At 34.4% G+C, this 21436-nt stretch overlaps 1 protein-coding gene across 3 annotated transcripts in view; it reads right to left on the bottom strand.

Annotated features, from left to right (window-relative positions):
* The window catches only part of LOC124167249 (apolipophorins-like), a 336308-nt gene that overhangs the window by 279000 nt on the left and 35872 nt on the right, over positions 1-21436 (bottom strand). For all 3 annotated transcript variants that reach the window (XM_046545133.1, XM_046545134.1, XM_046545135.1), the window contains exons 26-44: positions 19840-20048; positions 18373-18620; positions 17036-17174; positions 15932-16322; positions 14706-14981; positions 14041-14253; positions 13425-13535; positions 12589-12781; positions 11911-12139; positions 8544-8691; positions 8278-8437; positions 7335-7526; positions 5747-5976; positions 5283-5459; positions 4110-4262; positions 3154-3319; positions 2551-2735; positions 1909-2129; positions 1176-1281 (exon numbers count right to left, since the gene is read on the bottom strand). In XM_046545133.1, coding sequence (XP_046401089.1) covers positions 1176-1281; positions 1909-2129; positions 2551-2735; positions 3154-3319; positions 4110-4262; positions 5283-5459; positions 5747-5976; positions 7335-7526; positions 8278-8437; positions 8544-8691; positions 11911-12139; positions 12589-12781; positions 13425-13535; positions 14041-14253; positions 14706-14981; positions 15932-16322; positions 17036-17174; positions 18373-18620; positions 19840-20048 — 3747 coding nt within the window. The remainder of the gene's footprint in view (positions 1-1175; positions 1282-1908; positions 2130-2550; positions 2736-3153; positions 3320-4109; positions 4263-5282; positions 5460-5746; positions 5977-7334; positions 7527-8277; positions 8438-8543; positions 8692-11910; positions 12140-12588; positions 12782-13424; positions 13536-14040; positions 14254-14705; positions 14982-15931; positions 16323-17035; positions 17175-18372; positions 18621-19839; positions 20049-21436) is intronic.

The raw sequence follows: 21436 nt of genomic DNA, 5'->3' as shown, positions 1-21436 counted from the left end.
GCCTTCAGTGTGGAGAGATATGGCATCACAAAAAAATATTAAGCTTCTATTCTCATCTGAAGGTGTTGTAGATCTTTAGTCTGTGTGAATCTTCAGGGTTGGCCACCATGTAACTTGGTGTGGAAACTTAGAAGGTTAGCCACTAGGGTATATATGTGTGGATCACTGTGTATTGAAGTTAGTTTTGTATTGCAATAAGTGTTACACCACAATAAAAGATTAAAACAGAAGGTATTCTCAACTATGTGCTCCATCCAACACTACTTCTATTATTCTTTAACATGGTAGGTTACACTGAAAAGTAAATCATCCTTCTCACAAGAAGCTACAATGCAGCGAGCACATATAATCCAGTGCAGAAAGACTTAATCCATGAACTGAATAAAATACAAAGGAAGATTGTGCGGTTTGTCAAAAACTTCTCCAGGCATACAGACAGGGTTACCCAGATGTTAAGCGAATTAGGCTGGGAGCCGCTAAAAACTTAAAGGCTGCATGCTAGGCTTAGATTGCTTGAAAAATTGAGAATATATATCTCTAAGAGTGACACGGAGAACATAATATTAGATACCCACTATATTTCCAAGTCTGACAGAAGTGATAAATTAAGAGAGATATTTAGCCGAAACAATGGCTATGGGAATTCGTTCTTCCCCCAAAATATAAAGGACTTTAATACATCCTAATCGTAACTTTTGCATTTCCTTTTTAAGTGTAATCGGCTGGTGTTCTAACACCCCCTGCCATAAGCGACGACTTGCGGGGTAGGATGTAGATGAATTTGCAAGGGTTTTGACGATAATTTCCACCAAGAGTGATTAATGCATCACCACAATTGTGTATTGATTCTATTGAAAAATAATTTGTCATAGTGATGTCTGAGAAACTGTAGCTGTTATGTCATTAATACATTAGCTCTCTTTAAATCATTCATCAGAAGAAATGATACCATTATTATGTTTCTCATCTATAAGTATTACTTTCACATCACAAAATCAATCAGTTAACAATTTTACAAGATATAAAATGCTCATATCCATTACTTCATGATTTACTGTTAACAAGGTACATAAATAATCACCTAATAAAGGAAATGAGTATATATTTTTAGAAAAGGAGTTTATACTTTCATATGTAACTTCTACAATCTTAAGAGTAAAATGGAAAATATTTACCTTCTCCCAATACTGATGCCACACCTTCTCAAACTCCTCATTCATGTGACGAAGTTTTTCAATAGTTTGAGCAAATGCTTCTTGTAGAGCATGGACAGCTTTCTCCCTGTAAACGAAAACTTCATTTCAGAACACTGAAAAATCACTTGTGCAAAGTAAATATTGCCATGAAATTATAGAGGATACATCAGAACTGATAAAGTAAAAATAAAAACTTTAACTATTGTAAGCTCAAAGACAGATCCAAATTTGTAAATAAATATACTAAGCATCTGTAAGATTTGATTTCAAAAGATACTTCAAACAATGTAAATGGCAATTGGTAGAGAAATGTAAAGGTGCATTTCAATTAAATGTTATGAAAATTAGCTGTTTACACACGTAATAGCAGAACATAGAACAGATTAACCCTTTCACTGCTGCTCAACTACCCCTCACATGCGGCAAAAGTGCTGAGCGCATGGTAGGGGGGAAGAAAAGGTAATTTCACAGCAGCCTGCCGTGCAAATGTACCAGGTACGTTTACAGCAGTGAAAGGGTTATATAACAAGAAAATTTAATGCATCATTAGCTTAAGACAATTTGCAATCGTTAGTTAAAATAAAAAATCTATCACTGCACAAGCCAATTTTAGCAATGATCAATACATTAGATGACAAAGGCCTCTAATTTTCATTAGTTTAATAGACATACGAAAAGCTGTAAATTTGGGAAAGTTCTCATATCCACTTACAAAGCCACCACAACTTCATGAATATATTCATCATTGAGGATTTCATCTTTCATTTCTGTCAATTGCTTCTGGTATGACTCCAACAGAGGTTTAACATTAGGGGAAGCTTTCTTCAGAAGTTCAAGGAAATGCTTTCCGTCAGCCTGGAGGCTTGCACCCATCTCATCTGCCATTTTTTTAGCTTCCTCACCCATAAATTTGTAGTCATTCATCACATCAGACTGTCAAAAGGATAAGGAAATCATATTTAAGATACAATAAAATTAACTCACATGACTGTACCCTATTCACAGTAACATATCTTACATCATAATTAAAGACTACCTCTATTCAAATCAACCAGTCTTCCGGCTTTGATACAGGCTTAAGGTCAATGTGTCATCACGGCACACGGGCCAACAACTGCGCTTAGAATATATATTTGCAGATAAATGAGTGGACAGTGTCTGCGCATGACTGACCTTGAAACATGATTTACATTTTTAATTTTTCTTTTGCTCTTTCAATCGTAGTTCTAAAATGAAGTTTGAGAGATTTTTAAGGTTATATGACGAAATTCACGGTTTTAAGGTTTTCACGGTTGAGTGGGAACCCTGAATGCTAAACAGATCATGAGCAGAACTTTAAGAATATTTTACTCACCACATATTGTTTCACATGGTCTTGCTCCCAAGTGTGCTTGACATCAAAGAAGTTTTCCTTATTGAGGTTCACAAACAAGTGGGCCAACACCTCCTTCTGTCCTCCTTTCAATCTATCTGCATGAACTTCAAATGCCTTGCCCCAGACTAGAGTGCCATGAGCTTCAATCTGATCATCTGGTGATCCTGATGAGAGAAAGAGAGTAACTTTTTACAATTTTCGAACAGCTGCAACAGCATTACAAATAATTTTTTCAAAGGTATGAAATTAAAATAAATATCAAAGTTTTACATCTAACTCCATCAATTAAATGAGTCATTTGAGGATGGGTTCAAGCTGATTCTCCCCCAATCTCATGTGATGGATAGGAGGTACCAGCAAACATCACATTATATTTTTTCCCCACAAGAAAGGGCAAAATTGTTAGAAGTCTTAAGTCTTTCAATGAAAAATTTTCTCACATTGATTGAAGTTTACGTTCATGTTCATAATTTCACAAAGACAGGATGGGATATTGAGAAATTTCCTCACATAATTAAGGAAAAATGAATAAAGTCTATCATAATTTTCTACCATGAATTCATTACCATAATTAGTACTTACCCTTCTCGTGTGAGGAGTATTTGAATGAATTGACACCACGGAACTCATACGTATCAACGTGAGTGTGTTTACCGAGAACACCGATTTCACTGACCAAAACCTGCTTAGCTTCTGAAATATCCGCCTTCAAATCAGCCTTCAGAACTTCATGAGAGTCTGCCTTGACCTAAGAGAAAATTTAAACAAAAATTTTACTTAGTTTGATAGAAAAGTACAACAAACCATTTAAATCTAGCAATCACAAGATAATGAATCAAAAGAAATAATAGAATATATTAATTAAGACTAGACTATTTATCATTAACTATTAAATTATTTGCAAGCCAAACATGGCTGAACTGTTATTTCCACAAATTGATCCAATGGCAAGTTATATTTAATACTAATTATGACCCTTGCTCTTCAAAAGGGTTTTACTACCAAATGGAGAAGGTGCAGAGAAAAGCTATAAGATATGTGTTGGGAAACCACAAAAGACAGAGAGCGTTACTGAGATGCTCAGAGTATTGGGATGGGAGAGTTTAAAGGAGAGGAGGAAAAGAAACATGCTACGTGGGATGTTTAAAATTGCGAGTGAGGAAAAAACATGGGATCCTTAAGATAAAGTGCCAATCACAAAGGACAAACGTAAAGCAGTTTTTCTTCTTGACCAGGACCTACTGGAAGGACCTACCAGTAAAAATATTTTAGCCCTTCCCAAAAAAGTTACGTAGGTATTTTTAAAAGTCAGTAAAAGAAGTAGGTTTCAAGGTTTTTTTTACAATATTTTCAATTGTTTTCATAGTATGTTCATGTTACCAACAGGCCACATGGCCAACTTGTAGCAATTTAATAATAATAATTATTATCATGTAACATAGTATGTATAGCTGACCATTCATCCACAATTCTAAGCTGATTACATTTCCCCATTCTACGAAGCAAAAATTGCATTCTCACAGCATTCATGGACTTACCAAAAGGAACAGAGATTTGGGATTCACCCGGAAAACAGCTCCAGTGTCTCGGTGCTCATTATTGTGGTTGACGTATGTGAAAAATGAACCCAATCCAAGAGAACGCTCAGCATAAAATCCATAAGTCACCCATTCAGCATCAATTTTTTGGCCCTAAAAAAATAAAAATGGGGGAAAAATATTAGTAATGGGGGTAATTCTACAAAAAACCCTCAGCAATTTACATTATACAGCGCAAAACCTAAATTCATTAGCTGCACTGAGATATCCAATAATTTTCCCAAGAGGAATAATGCCAAATTAAAATGCAGTACTCAGGGGCCATCTGGGGTGATTGGGGCCCCTTAATTAGGGTTCAAAATAGGGCCCTCCTAGCCTGGGGTTCTCCCCCAGAAAATTTTGGGAAATTGCATGCTCGGAAATGGATTTTTACCCTATTCTGGCTCTTGAAAACTAGAGGAAAGTTAATAAAAAATAGCAATTTTGCAACATAATATACTATGAATTGCGAGAATTTCACAGCTTGTAAAATTTAATAATGTATATATTATGATTTTATTATATTTTACATGAATTGTTCCTCTGACACTTCACTGAAATCTAAAAACCTCTACAATAACTTTTTGTACAACCCTTTCGGAAAAGCATCAGGTTCTATTATGTTTAATTTATTTATTATGATTTTATTTCAATTATTTATCATATAATATTTGTATACCAAGTATGTTGTAAATAAAGCAAATAATGAAAAAATAGAATTTTATAATCAAAAAAGAACTTTGGTTCATGTAATATGAGTACTTTCAATAACACATTTCATATATGCTTGACGATAGGTGCAAGCATTGTGGGGGCCTCCTAAGCTCGGAGCCCTCGGCAATAGCCGACCAGCCGACCTGGTCATACCTCCCCAGGCAGTACTGTAGCAAGAGAATCGAACTCTAAAATTGCGAAAGTTACTGATCGGTGATTCAAACCAAAATTGGTATTCTCACAACCATTTGTAGGCCAGGAAAACTTCGACATACCCTACAGAAGGTTAAATATAAAAGTATGTAATTATACCACAAAATATTTAATTTTCCTCCCCACCGCAAATTATACATATTTACAGAGATCAGAAAATTTTCTCAGGATGATTCGTACGACAAAGCATACAATTTATAAGCTAACCTTGCTCTTGAAATCCACCATAGCAGTCAGGTTACCACCATTTTCTTGCATCACCTTGTCCAACTTTGCAGAAACAACAACCTTTTGATCTTCCTCAGCAAAGACATCAAACTCCAGCTTAGAATCAAACTCAATGTTGGTGGCTGAACACTCTAACTCTCCACGGATAGCCAAATCCTGCAAATGATCACATATTTCTATGTAGTTCAATGTGAAAAAAATATGAAATTCATTACACATAATTCCACTCAGTCTGACATTATCACAGATTCATTTTCTAGGTTATCATACTCAACGCAGGATATGGTTTCTAAACTTCTCCCAAATACAGGTCCAACTCTTATCTTTTTATGAAAGAAATGAGCCCAAATTCTAGCCAAAATTGAATTCAAAATAAACTGCATGCAATGAGAGAGGAGAGTTAATTGAAATACAAGTATCAGTTACAAAAGAAATGCACTTACCCTTCCCAGAGAAGGATGGCTCAGCTTAGCTTCAGTCTTGATGGCTAATTCAGGAACCTTCACTTTGGTAAGAACGTCAAAAGATCCTGATGTTTTCAGTTCCGGGTGGCGTTCTTTGTCCAGCCAGACAGAGACTCCACTATGAATTTGAGCGTACTCGCCCACATTTGGTTTAGCCTCCAAGGTAGCAACAACAGCCAATGTCCTCTTGGGAAGTACCAGAACAGCCCCTGAAAGATTCATGATACCAACACCACTCAGGTTTTTAAATCAACAATACCTAGTTTTTTATATTTTTCTGAAAACTAATGACCATCCCAAGTCATCACCAAAATTATTTCATGAATTATATCATTATTTATGTTGTTTATATATTTTTTTCTGAAAGATTTCAAATAGAATAGAAATATATCAATGATAAATTAGCCATAACTATACATTTAATTAGGAACCTATAAAGTAGATGGTATGTCTATAAAAAATCAGACGCAGGATATGGTTTTGGGAGATATATTTGGGAGATATATATTTTTTTCTGAAAGATTTCAAATAGAATAGAAATATGGCAGTGTCAAACTAATTACAGTAACGTATACACAGAAACAAAAAGAAATACACAACTATTTTAATCGTTCAATGATGTAGCCATACGGAAAATAAAATACATATGCTTTATATTTCACTGAATTAAATGTCATTGAATAGGTTCATATTAAAAATGGGCATATCAATGATAAATTAGCCATAACTATACATTTAATTAGGAACCTATAAAGTAGATGGTATGTCTATAAAAAATCAGACAAGAAAAATCTCTTTAGAAAAGAAGAGAGGACACTTATAGAAGTCCACAACATTTATTTTGATGAACAATATTGCCTTTCATTTCTAGTCACTCAATATTCAGGCAACATTTTGTCTCCAGCTAAGCACATTTTTTTATATTCAGCAGGTAATACATCTGCTACTTTAAAACTTTACCAAAGAGACTAATCATGATTGCTGATGCGGGCAACCATCAACTGAATATCAAATGTCTCTCCTCTTTTTCTTACTTTCTTTTCCTCATTCATTTTACCTTATTCCATGATCAGTACACTGCGATAAATATATCTGAATTCTGAGAGATTTTGCTCTTTAAAAAAACTCACAGTCATGAATGAATTAGAGCTACAAAATTCTTGTTTCCTGCTAGCGAAACACAGCCAGCTAAGTCATTGTAAAATTGGTGGATACATATTATTAAGGTGATAAAAGCATTTAAAGACTTCAATTCCCAATGCATACTATTTTTGTGGTATTAATAGTGCAAAATATGTATTACTTTTATTTTTTTAAACATGACTTTTTAACTATTGAGAGTTTTTCATGGAAAGAGGAGCTATGACTGCCAAAGAATTTTGAATAAGATACAATGAATGATACGACAGGGGCACCATTGCACAAAACAAAGTACAGCAATTACAACCGTAAATGCCTGACTCAATAAAATTAGATGGTACTCAATAATATATTAAGACACTTTGAAGTTGATGTGTGTTTCACACATGAATTTCAGTACATATGCAACAATATCTTATACACTTACCAGCTTCCTCTTTCTTGGCATAAAGATGGTAAGAGTATTTGGATTTCCCTTTGTTCACTTGAGCTTCAACTTTGTGGTCCAGACCATGCTCTGAGTGATGAGTATTACCTATCACACTCACTGGAACCACATGGAACAATTTCTCCAAGTCCACAATAAATTTAAATTCATGTTCCATGTCATGCTGCAGATCTGTAAGTGAAGTAAAAGGATACAATTTTTGCAAAAAATTTGTCCTAAAAATTTAAATCCATACCAAAATGTTTTGAGGTAAAAATAGCAAATTATTAGAGGCTAGGAAAAGTTCTATTGATTACAAATACAAATAATCGCCCTAGATTTAAAAAAGGAGACATTTAGAATAAAATTTTAACTATTTTTTTACAACTTTTAAAGGTCAGATAGGTAAATGAAATGTAGTTGAATTATATATAAGACAATATCAAATTTGAGCAGAGAAAATATTTTTTTTTAACTCATAAGTGTGTTCAATTGATGGAAAGTTAACCTGTCATTATACATTCACATAACTATAAATAATTCAGAAAGAAAAATAAAATAGCAATAAAATCTAGGAAAAGCATTTTTGTATAGTAATTGGAGAGCAATGAACATTTCTGTATCAAGCATGCAAAGGGGTGCAGTGTAGATAAAGATATTAAAATAAATTAGCAATCATATATGTACATGTATTGCACATTTTTATTACTCCATTTGGAAGTGGAAAATCTCTGGAATTCAATAAGTATTAAAAAGCAATGGAAGAGTAGTCATAGTAAATCTGGGATATAGTGATCAATCAATTTTAGTTATTTTTACTGGAATTTAATTAACTGAATACAGAAAGGCATTAATATGAGATTTATTCCTCTACAACCTATACAATGCAGGAGAGGATCAAAGATATAAAATAAAACAATAGTTTCTCATGAACATTAATTACCTTCGAACTTGACCTTGGAAAATGCCTCCACGGATGAGCACTCACTTCCACCTTTGCAATAGCTATTGAAAAATCTAACTTCCGAGCTTGTTAGTTTAGCTTCACCAACAACATTGTGCTTGTCTCCCTTGTTCGATGAAATACCTAAGGTCATCTTGGTCTGCATCGATAAGGAAACAAGGTGTGAAAAAATCCATTTTGTAAACATTCTAAGCTATTTAAGCAACATAAGTTAGAGTACTAGGATGTGATATACTGCAATTTACCTCAAAACCATTTTCTCCTCCTTCCTTTGCAGAAAGCATCTTTGTGAATAGCTTGAAATTAGCATTCCTCGTTTCATCTCCCATTTTTAGTTGTCCAACACCTTCATAAGTTATAGCGTTTGCTTCTTGTTTAGAGGAAAAGCTGGTGCTGCAAGACAAAGTATTTGAAAAATATGAAGCCTTTCTATGGACAGATGGCACACAATTAGTCTTTGTTTTGCACTATAAAAATATGCAATTTGACATTCTTTTAGAGAAATAAGTTGTTTTTTTTATTTTCTTTGTTAAGTACCAAGTATCTAAAATTTCAAAAACATTAATGCCAATGATGATTTAAGAATTAAATGTAGATTTGAATAGTATTTTTAGATGAGGCCCAGGTGTAGGGCCTTGTGTGACTTCAGAAACCATAAATTTTATTAGCTTAGGACCCCTCAATTCTTAAGTAGCTCTTAAGATAGCTGCAATAAAATATAATTCAAAAGTTTCAATGCTTTTGCTCCCTTAGATTACAGATTCAAATAAAAATGCACTCAACCCTTTCACACCGGACGTCGGGTGGAGGTGATGGGCATTTTCATATGCAGAAGACCTGATGTCGGGTATAGCTGTTGTGGATATTTCAATGCAAATGACTAGATGTCAGCTCTGGCCGACGCAAGGGAATGAAAGTGACCGCTGAGGTAGCATTTGTCAGATGCATTCAGGTCCAGCCTGAGACCCAGCTAAGCAAGTTCTTTGGACCACTCCTCAGCAATAGGGGTGTTTCCTATTATTTTTTTATTGCTTTAATCGAAAGATTATTACTCCTGGAGTACGTATTTCACGCTTTTAGATTTTTAAATGACATCTATTTTTCGCGATTAAATGAAAAGTGAAAATTTTCAAGCGCGCGAAAACGCGACGCTTAAGTATGAATGCCGGGAAATATCTCCGTACGTCGTATTTCTGGTTCCCCCTCCCACCCGGTGAGGTGACCTTGAGGCGAGGCTTAGCGCTGATACGTCGCAGGATGCTAGCCGATATCTGAGTACCTTGCTGGATGGTAGCGCTTGGCTTAAAAAAGGTTTATTAATACCTTGTCAAACGAAGAAAACTTTTCGAACTTAGCTAGTTTTTATAGGTGATTATTAAGACATGTTTCCCTGAGCTCTGTGGCTCATGCATGCATTGGTAACCTCAGACGATGCATAACTCCTATCCTCTCGTGTAGAAACTAGGTCCCTGTGACGTCATGCGGAGTGGAATCGCATGGGCGCCAATCTGGCCTTTTTCAAATGAGGATAAAATTTGACCCTTGCCATTCGTCTAAACCGGTATTTCAAACACCAAATAATTTGTGTATTATGAATACACTAATGGTGGGTAACGAATCGCAATCAATGCCTTTCGTTTTCTTTGATGAAGGAAACTACCCTATTAAGCCTGACCCTCCCACTCATTTATGATCATCCTCACCTCAGGAATCCGTTGCAAAGCGGTTATATTGTCAATAGTTTTTTCAATGATATATTTTGTTGAACGCTACAATTTTTTATACTTTGAAATGAATTCTTGTTTTTTTTCTGTGTGTTAGCAATTTTTAAACGAAATTTTAGCGTTAAAACTGTCAAATTCCGGAGTTATAGCCTTATTATTACCTTGTATTTACTAATTTTGTTGTTATTAACACTAGAAACCCGTTTAAAATTCCACAATGCTTAAAAAAATGCTAGTATTATTATTTGGAAGAGTAAATTATTGAAAATCAAATAAAATGTTCGATTGAAAAAAACACTGGTAAAGCATTAAGTTGAATGTGGACTCGTGCTATGATAGGGTTAGAGGGTCTAGACCACTGGCAGAGGAAAGGTATGAGTGCCCCGTTGAGTTCAGTCCCAAATCTGAGGGACGAAAATACCAGAGTAACTCCACCCAAAAAAAAGAGCTCCCTAAAGAGAGGTTTAAAATATTCACATGCCACTCATAGCACGGAAAATACCTATTTCCCTATTGTAGGCACTGGCAGGAAAGGGTTAAGGGAATCATAATTTTTTTTTTCTCTCTAAAAGAAATTATGCCACCTAAAATAGAAACATGTAAAAACCAAGGAAATTTCTCAAGTTCTTTATGACTAATGGAAACGTAGTGAATAGGGTGGTTTCCTATTATTTTTTTATTGCCTTAATCGAAAGATTATTACTCATGGAGTACGTATTTCACGCTTTTAGATTTTTAAATGACAATATCTATTTTTCACGATTAAATGAAAAGTGAAAATTTTCAAGCGCGCGAAAACGCGACGCTCAAGTATGAATGCCGGGAAATATCTCCGTACGTCGTATTTCTGGTTCCCCCTCCCGCCCGGTGAGGTGACCTTGAGGCGAGGCTTAGCGCTGATACGTCGCAGGCTGCCAGCGGGTAGCTGAGTACCTTGCTGAAAGGTAGCGCTTGGCTTAAAAAAGGTTTATTAATACCTTATCAAACGAAGAAAACTTTCCGACCTTAGCCAGTTTTAGTAGGTGATTATTAAGACATGTTTCCCTGAGCTCTGTGCCTCATGCATGCATTAGTAACCTCAGACGATGTATAACTCCTATCCTCTCGTGTAGAAACTAGGTCCCTGTGACGTCACGTGGAGTGGAATCGCATAGGCGCCAATCTGGCCTTTTTCAAATGAGGATAAAATTTGACCCTTGCCATTCGTCTAAACCGGTATTTCAAAAACCAAATAATTTGTGTATTATGAATACACTAATGGTGGGTAACGAATCGCAATCAATGCCTTTCGTTTTCTTTGATGAAGGAAACTACCCTATTCTCATTTTGTATCCTTTTGTGACGCAACCCACGTGACATACCCAATCTCAAGCTGGTATTTAAATGAAGAAGAATTTAACCCTTTTGCTGCCAGCCCATTTCAGGTGGGACGTACGAAGACTGCCGAGGCTATTTTCCAGAATTAGCAACAGTTCAGATTTAAAGATTTTCAGCTACTTAATTTTATTTAATACGTTTAGATTTTTTTCCCTATACTTAATATATATTTATAACCATAGATACTTATAACCATAGATAGATTATGGGAGTTTACATAAATCACAGCCGTTGAAAAGGCCAAGAAAGAAAAGAAAAGTGAAATAATTCAGGCCGATATATCGACCCCCGGAAGTTTCACTTAACCGGTGGCAGTAAAAAGGTTAAGAGCATTTGAATGACTTCTTTTATAAATATGTATGAGCAAGGAAAAGGAGTTGGAATGAGAGGATTGGGTAGGAATGCAAACATGTTATAAGATAATGGAGATCAGTATATACTGGATGACTATAAAGTGAGAGTCCATGTGACTAAAGCTAAACAAGAAATTTGAAACATCAAAGTAACATACCTTCCCTGGAACACTACTTCACCAGCTTTCTTTCCAGAGAAAACAACTCTCTTTCCAGCCTTGCCACCCTTTGCACCACCTTCTTTGGTTGCGATGTCAATAGACCACTTCTTCACCTTCAAAGCTGTGCTGTCCAAAAATCCATGAAGGGCAAAATCGTCAACACCGGAGTACTTCAAGGAAGACTCGGCTGTCAAACTTTGTCCTTCCCAGTCTGCTTTCAGTTCACCTGATAGGAAGTAAAGGGAAATTTCAGCGCTCACTTAACAAGGAGACCCCTTCCTCTGTCTGCATTTAAGCCTTGAGACTCTGGCCACACCATTGGTCAAATATCATAGAAACTTATTATTTTTTCCATTGACTCTCATGCTGTAAAAAATATGTTCCCAAATATGTGAAACTATCACTCAGCCTCACATACTGAATCTGTTATGTAGTGCATGCTCTAATTTCCATGAACCATGCTCAATAAAATTAATTAGTTACAAAGTAATATTATTTTAATTAAAAATTGAAGCCTAATTGATAATGACCAGCAGATGAAGAAAATCAAACTGAAATAATTCTTAGCTAAAAATCACAGGAATCAGCAATTTATGAGAGTTATGTCCTTCAGTTACACTATCCAAGAGATAAACCAATTACTCCCTTAAGTATATCTTAAAGAATATCACTTACTTTCAAAGTGATTGTCTCCCTTCTTTTCCAAGCGAGCATGGACTTTGTTTGTAGGGCCTCCTTCACGAGTAACTGAGAGATCAACAACACGCTTGTTCTGTGGGTATTCCACACGTGAATGAACAGAGAATTTGTGCTCAGGAGAAGCGACAAGAGTGACATCAGTCTCCATGGCATAAAGAGCTTTGAGGTTCTAAATAAAAAGAATAACACTTGTCATTTACCATGGAAAAACTAGGATCAACAACACAAAATAAAGAAATTTTATACATACAATCCGTAAGAGAGATTTTCAATGTATTGCTATGGTATTTATTTTACGATGTTTCACAAATTATGTTTCATCATGGAACAGATCTCATAAAAATGTGATATTTACAATTAGTAATTTAATTACACCATTGTTCAAAGTCTAATTGCACATCCATGGGGAATATCACAGAATGTACAAAACTAAAGCTTCTATAGATGTGCCACCAATGCATACTTTCTTAGGTCAACAGTTATAATTACACTTCACAAACTCTCATCCTCAATTTTATGGAAACAATGGTGATTGAATGAGGCACCATTGAAATTGTCTACCTCATTTTTTAAAGTGAATTTCCGCGAGCATTAAAATATGCATAGAATTAGAGTATGATCAGTATGTTATAATATGATAAATTTTGATAAGTATTTTTACAATATAGGTATTCACATTTTAGGACATAGTATGAATATGGTTAGAAATGGGATTAATTTTCACACACAAAGTACGGTTGTTTTGAGGAAAGGGTAAGGGAAAGGTGAACATTAATAGGTTACCGACCATTACAAACGTTACACATAATTACCTTATGGTTGAGGATAAGCTCCATTTTTTCATGGCCTTTAACTGGAGTGTGAGCAGTGAGATGGAGGGACAGAGAATCCTTAGGGGTGGCTGCTTGCATCTCAAATTTCATCTGTTCAATCAAAATATAATATTTAAGAAGTTTGTCACACTGAAAGTCACAGTTGGAAACCAATAAAATAACACCACTCCTGGTAAAATCCATTTAATACACGTACAGGAAATGAGGAGGAAGTTCAATAGCAATAACTGGTGCTGTATGAAATGTTTAATGAATGACCATAAGCCAAAGGTCTTATGCCATAAAATAATTATTTAGCTTCAATAGGCAAACACTTAACCTATGCTGGTTCTCATGCATGAACCTACATGAACACTTTTTGCCATTTCCCAAACACTCCTGAAACTAAATGTAAGAAAACTAGGTAGACTGTATTTTGTGGCTGTTTTTTTATGTAAAATGATGATTATTAGGTCTTTTTGCAGTGAATAGTCCCAACTAACCTCTGATAATTTATTTTCATGCTAAAATAAGCAATCTGCTAAAATCTCATTATCATTTCCTCAGGGTATTTATCGAATCAACCTCGTAATGAAAATCTCTCAACATGTATTACCTTCTTTCCTTGAGGCCACATGAAAGCGACAGAGCCTTCAACTTTTGGGTTCACAGCTTCATCACTCCACTCTACCATCACAACATGATCTTCAGTATCCCCAGGTAGGCACATAGTAACAGAGGCAGATCCCTTATGATTATCCTTATGGACCTTAGCACCAAGGGTGAGCTTTTTGTCACTACCCCACTTCAAGTCACTAGATGAGGTAAACTGAATAAAGAATGAAGAGTGACCATGCATTAAGCTTCATTGTCAATGAGAATAATAACTGGCATAACTTAAAGAAAGTGTTTTCACTTATCATAACTTTATGTCAGGCATTTTAAATTTACATATACCATCAGATTTACCCTTGTAGTAGGGCCTCATAGAGTATTATGAAGGGGTAGCTTAAGCTGAATTTAAATAAGTTTGCATAATAGTGAATCATAGCATTATTTGTAAAAGTAGGCTAGTATCCCAATCATGGATCAAGTTTTATGATTATTATCAAATCCAAAAGTAACAATAAAATACATATCACAGACATTTGAGAATTATGACTGAAATAATAACATTTTTAATTATAATTTGAATATTTAGCCATTCAGTCCTTGCCCCCTAATGACTGCAAGTCGTAATAAACAATTTTAGGAAAGGAGTGTATAAAAAACTGTGCTTACGTCATAGACATCCGCAGAGACATGAGTAACTTTGGCCACTTGTCCAAAGGAGACGTGCTTCAGGTTCTCAACATTGGTATGAGCATCAATGTGGAACTCTCCAACCTTTGTATTGCCGCCGTCACCACTGGAATCCAATTTACCCTTCACACCCAATGATTGATCTTCTCCAAGCTTGCCAAGAGCATGATATGAGTAATCCCCATTCACAGCTTCACCACCCCATTCAACTGACATAGGTTTCACTTGTCCCAGTAGAGAGCCACTAACATAGGCCTAAAGAAAAGCATTGAAAATATTAATGATTCCATCGTAATTTTATAAAATATGATACATAAAGGGCTTTTTTTTCTGGCAGAGAGAGAGAGAATCAAATTACACACTGGTACCATTTTGTTTGATGCGAGTTGTAAAGTTTCATTCAAAGCAAGAATATTACTACAGTGATACTAGACATGAAATTGCAAACAGAAAACTTGTAAACACCACGTCACTCCTTTTTTAAAGAAAAAACAGTGAGTACATATATGATATACAATGCAATTAAACAACTATGATTGATGATACTGTATGCATAATATGTAGACGCTAATGCCGAATGAAAAAATTGAAAGTTTTTAAGTTTTATCCATTCCATCCTGATGTAACTAGCCGAAAAAAGTTGTTTATTACACAAATGATTTACAAAAAATTTATATTTAAAATTTTCTCTGCAAAACCCAAGTCATTAGATGTCACTTGCCAAAATTAATTTTTTAATATTGTTTTTTCTACTTCAATAAATTATCCATAAAATATAAATAAGCTATTTTTGAATTTTTACCCAAGGACATTATGAAAATTTCATTTTCATTTCTGTCTAATACATACCATCAGATCATTACAAATATTTTATGCATTCAAGTTATTGAATTGGATTAAGTCTATCGAAAGGGGAGCAAGAGGTGCAATGTAGATAGCCTCAAGTTCAGGAAATATGTATTTATATTTACACCCATAATAAATGAGACATGACATAAGTTGAACCATCTTTCACAAGCACTTCTTCTAAATATAAAACTTGTATGTAAGGGATATGTATATTGATTTCAGAAACAGTAAACAGCTGGGATAGTTGCAGAAACCTGGGATGCACAGATCTTCCTGCTTTGCCATAGTGGCTGACCTGAATCATGGCTGAGCTGATTGGAGCATGAAAGTAGCATGTGCATAAAAGAGAAGATTACCTTTCCACTCATTTCCGTCTTCTCATCCTTGGGCAGAATCTTTAATTCAGCACCAAATTTGAGTTCTTTTCCATCATGTCTTAAATAGGTGCTGTCGGACGAGCAGACATATGAACCCTTCTCAAGATTATAGTTGCTCAACACTTCGTGCACCTTGAGGCAACTTTCTCCACCAGAATGCTTGTCACACATGGTCACGTGAGCTTCACCATCACTATCACCCTCAGAACTAGGTCGCATATTCATTTTTGTTTGAGACTTGAGATATAAATAGCGACCAGAGGGTAAGTGGATATCTACATCAAATATGCCGCTCCCAACTGTCATTTTTCCTTGTGCCGAAATCTTGACATCAACTTGGGTTGTTTCACCCAATATCACAAGTTTGTTCCTGAAAAATATAGATCAAATGAAGATTTTCCCAATCTTTTCCTGAATTCATGCTATCACGTTCGTGATGAAATTTTTCTTTTATTAATGGATGGTAAAAGCTATTACAACAGATCAAAAATGGAATTAAAAGAGTTATTATTTAGAAAAAATGGTTGATAAACTCTTCAGCAGGCAGTTTCTAAAACTCTAAAAACTTAAGCACACATTTTTCTCGCGCAATACGGTCCATTCTCCAGAGTACATTAGGAAGAATAATTCATTTTAAAAATTCCTTTCAACGGCTATGGTTATTTCTTTGAAATATGACATGCTTAACTATCCTTCTTTCAGGGGTACAGTCGAAAAATGCAGAGGGTATTTTAATAAAATGTAACAACTAGGAAAAATAAACATTATATAGTTAATTTTTTAGATATCTTTAAACGGTTTTTTTTAATTAATGAAAATAAATTCGACAATAATCGCAACATTTTTATACGTTTGCTGATATATAAGTTTTTTTATTTCAATGTTCTCAAATTTAACATTAATAATGTGAAAGCCAATATATCGGCACGCCGCACTAAAAGGGTTAATGCCTAAGTACTATATTCATTGAAGATAGGAAAAAGTGAAACATAAGGCCTTTTTAACTCAGGATAATTTCATGATGAATTTTATGGAATGAAGACAAATTGAAACAAAAATAAACTTATATCTCAATCAACTTACTTAGAATCAACAGACAAGGGCTGCACATGATTGACACTCTCAAAATGAAGCTTCTTGCTAGGGTCTTTTTCAGCATCCCAGAAGAAATTTGCCAGAGTTTTGCAGGTGCCATCTTCAGAATGAACATTGCTGAAATCACCTATAGCAAAAAAATTTCATATTAAAAACAATGATGATAATTATATCATTACATTGATGACTAATTTCTGTGAACACTCCAATAAACAGCTTCTTAGCACATTTCTTAAAGATGATTCTTAACAATTTTCAGTACCATCGTCTTGATCAAGGAGTGCAATGATGCTATATGGTCATTTTGCTCCATAACTCTATTGGAAAATTCTTACAATAAAATTTCTTATATGAAATTGGGAATTTTTCTGATAAGAAAATTTCTTACAGGAAATCGGGCATTTTTCTTATAAGAACTATTCTTATAAGAAAACTTTTATAATAAGGATTCTTATAAAAAATTTCTAATAAGTATCAATTACAAACTGTTATTTATAAGAAATTTTCTGATGGGAATATTTATTATACATATCATCATCATGCTTAAAACACTTGCACAATCTTCTATAAAAAGCTACATAATATTTACATCCCTGAAAATACATAAAGATTATTATTATTATTGATACAAGTAATTATTTAAAACCTACCGCTGCTTATGGAGGATAGCTAAGTTTTAGCCACAGAAAGTGAGTAAATCAAATGTTCACCAAAATACCATGAGTGATATTTACAACAAGCCTTATAAAAATAAAATTATATAAATTGATAACGAGAAAATAATACTACAGAAATCGACTTTATTAAGTATGCCATTTCTCATTTTCTCAGGGTATCATCTAAAAACTAACTAACCTAAACATATAAATACATAATCAAACGAGCAAATAGGTATGCCTGGACTACTGCCAAAATGAGACAATTTTTTTATCATTGTAGCTGTTTAACATCTACCACTTAAAGCTGTCATTGTACCTCCTATCCATCTACAAGTACTTTCCTTATTGCTACAAAAAGTTAAAAATTTCACTTTTGATTTAAATATAAAATATCACAGGGTATCCTCATTTAAAAATAATTAAACCAACCTCACATTAATCATGACCTCTCCCCCAATTCCCTGCCCCCCTTAAGACATAATTAATGTACACAAAAGTCTAAGAAGGGTGGTCCTGATTGTTCGATTTTTAAAATAAGGACCACCCTAACGTCTAAGCATGTAATTCAAAAGTTTTAATAGAACAAAGTCACTCAGAGAGCAAACTATGCACTTTCACTGCATTCAGAATTTGCTGGAATGACACTGTAGGACTGCTGGGACTAACCTTTCAATTTCCTATCGGACTTGATCAAGTGAACCAAGAAGTCTCCTTTAGTTCCCTTAGAATCGGAGCTGTAATGTCCAGATCCTTGAAGATGGTTCAGGAGCAATGATGACCATTCAGCAGATTTGCATTGCCCATCACTATCCAGCTCTCCATGAGCTCTTAAATTCACATGGCATACCTTCCCCTCATGAGCTTCCAAGTGAGTCTTGAAAGTATTAGTATCCATCGCTGCTCCTCCATCAAGCCTTAGGACAAAAATGCATGACTGTTAGTGAATATGTTCAGGATAATGAAAGACCTAGGATAATATAAGAACAAATATGTATATCCAACTTAAACAAGATATTTCAGAGAGAGAAAAGACATCATTAAGGAAATAAATTTCCATGAATAGAGGCACTCTAAAATATCAAAACAAGTGAATAAAAAATGATAAAGAGTTGGATTTACGTAAATTATGAACATGGCAAGAAAATAATGAGTATTAGGATTATTTGTGTTTTCGGATTATTCGTGCCACCTCTCCCCAAAATTAGCCTGGATAATCGGAAGTGTGCTGTATATGATTTTATACTTTCATAATGGATCATATTTTTGAAGATTTCTTAGGCTTCATGCCATGTAATTGGGCTTATCAATGCCAAAATTCCTATGGGTAAGTCTACCATCTTCAGAGCACAAAATAAAATTTTTTTAAACCAATAAATTCTTGTTCTTTTTACGAGTTAAACAGTGTTGTTTTATGCCATGAAGACGGTGGCAGACTGAGCAACAGAAATTTTGGTAATAATATATGCCCAATTACCTGGTATGAAGCCCAACAAAGTTTCATAAATCCTTGTTCTGGTACTTTTAATAGACAAAAAGTAAGTAAAATAGGGTGAAAAATTAAAGAAAAATGCCATGATCACTATTTAAATAGAAGAGTATTAAAAATAATGCAATAAATGCTTTCAAACTAAAGATCAAATTGGTGATTATAATCAGCAAGCTACCAACGTGGTGAGCACATTTTAATACCAAAGGCTAGTTTTTTTATGTTCAGTTATTGTGAACCGCAACATCAAACTCTTATAACCTTATAACTTTAGAATATTTGAAAGCTATAGTATAGAAAAGTAGTTATGAAAATTATGTTTGATTAAATGGATAAGTGGAAGACATCACTCACTGTTTTTGCTCCAAAAAATGCTCCAAAAAAATAACAATATCAAATAAAACCCCTCTTAAATTATTTCATTAGCTTAATGCATAAAAAAACCATTTGCAATAGTATTTCTCATTAATGTAGCCTTCGTCTTAACCTACAAGAATCCAGTACATTAAATCATCTAAGTTAGAAAGTATGAAGGCATTCTTTCCCATAATGGTCATATGTGATGCAATCAAATTATAACTATAAGTGAAAGCACAATTTTTTCCACAAATTTTCAATGAATCCATATTAATGCGTGATAGCCTTACCTATAATGCTGATATCCAGGAATTTTAAGTACTGAATTGGCTCTGAAATCAAACTGCTTTCCACCAACATAGGAATGAGTCAAATCAGATTCCAGTACATATTTCCTGCCACTAGGCTTCAACTCCAAGCAAACATCAACTTTTGAGTTCTTGGGTGAAGAGACAACTCTCTTGCTATCAAGCTGGAATCCAGTTCCAAATGCCACAACCTACAAAATCATATGAACAATATGAAAATAAAATTTAAATTTTTGACATATTTGACTTAGTTTGATCATCATCAACCAATCAATTTTAAACCATTATTACAATTGAAATAAGTGAATCTCTGCCCGTATAATGCAATACAATTTTCAATTTCCATGAGACCCATTCAAAAATGAAAAAAAAAAATTCATTACACCTTCAATGAGGCTAAAAGATAGATATTACATTATGAATAGTTTTGCAAGACTGAAAATTATCATCAACAGAGTACAAATATTGTTCAAATAAGGTTCTCTTAAGCATATGCTAGAAAATTTCGAAATGACCATGGTTATTTTTATTTCCAGGAGAATTTATAAAAATCATTCACCCAATCTCTTGGTAACCCAACATTTGCATGCATACTTGAGTTTTCACATTATATTTTGATAGTAGCTTCAACACAGCCTAATCACTCATTATGGAAATAAATTATTCAAGAATATGTATTGATGCTCAAATTTAAACCTCAGCACTACAGAGCAAAATGCATACATTTCCCTCAAAGCTCTGATTTACATTCACTTTCACAGAAATTCATGTCAAACATTCATATAAACTTGAAAATTAAAAACTTTACCAACAAAAAGAAAGACAAAAATACTTTAGATGGCAGTAAACTTCAGCACTTGGTCACTGATTGAGAAAGAAATGTCATAGAAGCAAGCAGGAGAGGGGAAAATCCCAAATAAGGACATTGGAAACATTGCTACACTGAATTTTTCATGTGCTGCATCAACTCTTTCACTAAGAATGCCTACAGGCATTTTCATACACAGATGACCTAACATTGGGTATAGCTGTTGTGGATTTTTAAATGTAAAAGACCAGATGTCGGCTCTAGCGTAGCGCAAGGGAAAGGAAGTGACTGCTGAGGTAGCAACTGTCCGATGCATTCAGGCCCAGCCTGAGACCCAGCTTAGGGCCACTCCTCCGCAGTTAAACCCAAACTCTCACACTCATTTATGATCATCCTCACCGCAGGAATCCATTGCAAAGTGGTTATACTGTCAACGGTTTTTGCATTGATATACTTTTTGTGTTGCATACTACAATTTTTTTATACTTTCAAATGGATTCTTCGTTTTGCTCTGTGGGCAAGTAATTTTGAAACCAATTTTAGCATTAAATAACGGGCTTCTGCACTTACAGTCTTAGTCCCTCATGTTAACTAACTTTGCTATTATTGACCTTAGAAATCTGCTTATAATTCCGCAATGCTTTAAAAAATTTTGCACTTCTTTTAGAAGAGTAAATAATTGAAAATCAAATGCAATATTTGGTTGAAATAAACATCTGTATCGCAATAATTTGACTGTGCATTCACGCTAAGATAGGATTAGAAGGTCTA

The sequence above is a fragment of the Ischnura elegans genome, chromosome 10 (assembly GCF_921293095.1).
Source record: "Ischnura elegans chromosome 10, ioIscEleg1.1, whole genome shotgun sequence".
Taxonomy (NCBI): Eukaryota; Metazoa; Arthropoda; class Insecta; order Odonata; family Coenagrionidae; genus Ischnura; species Ischnura elegans.
Note: the sequence above shows the minus strand (reverse complement) of the source record. Positions and strands in the feature narration are given on the sequence as shown.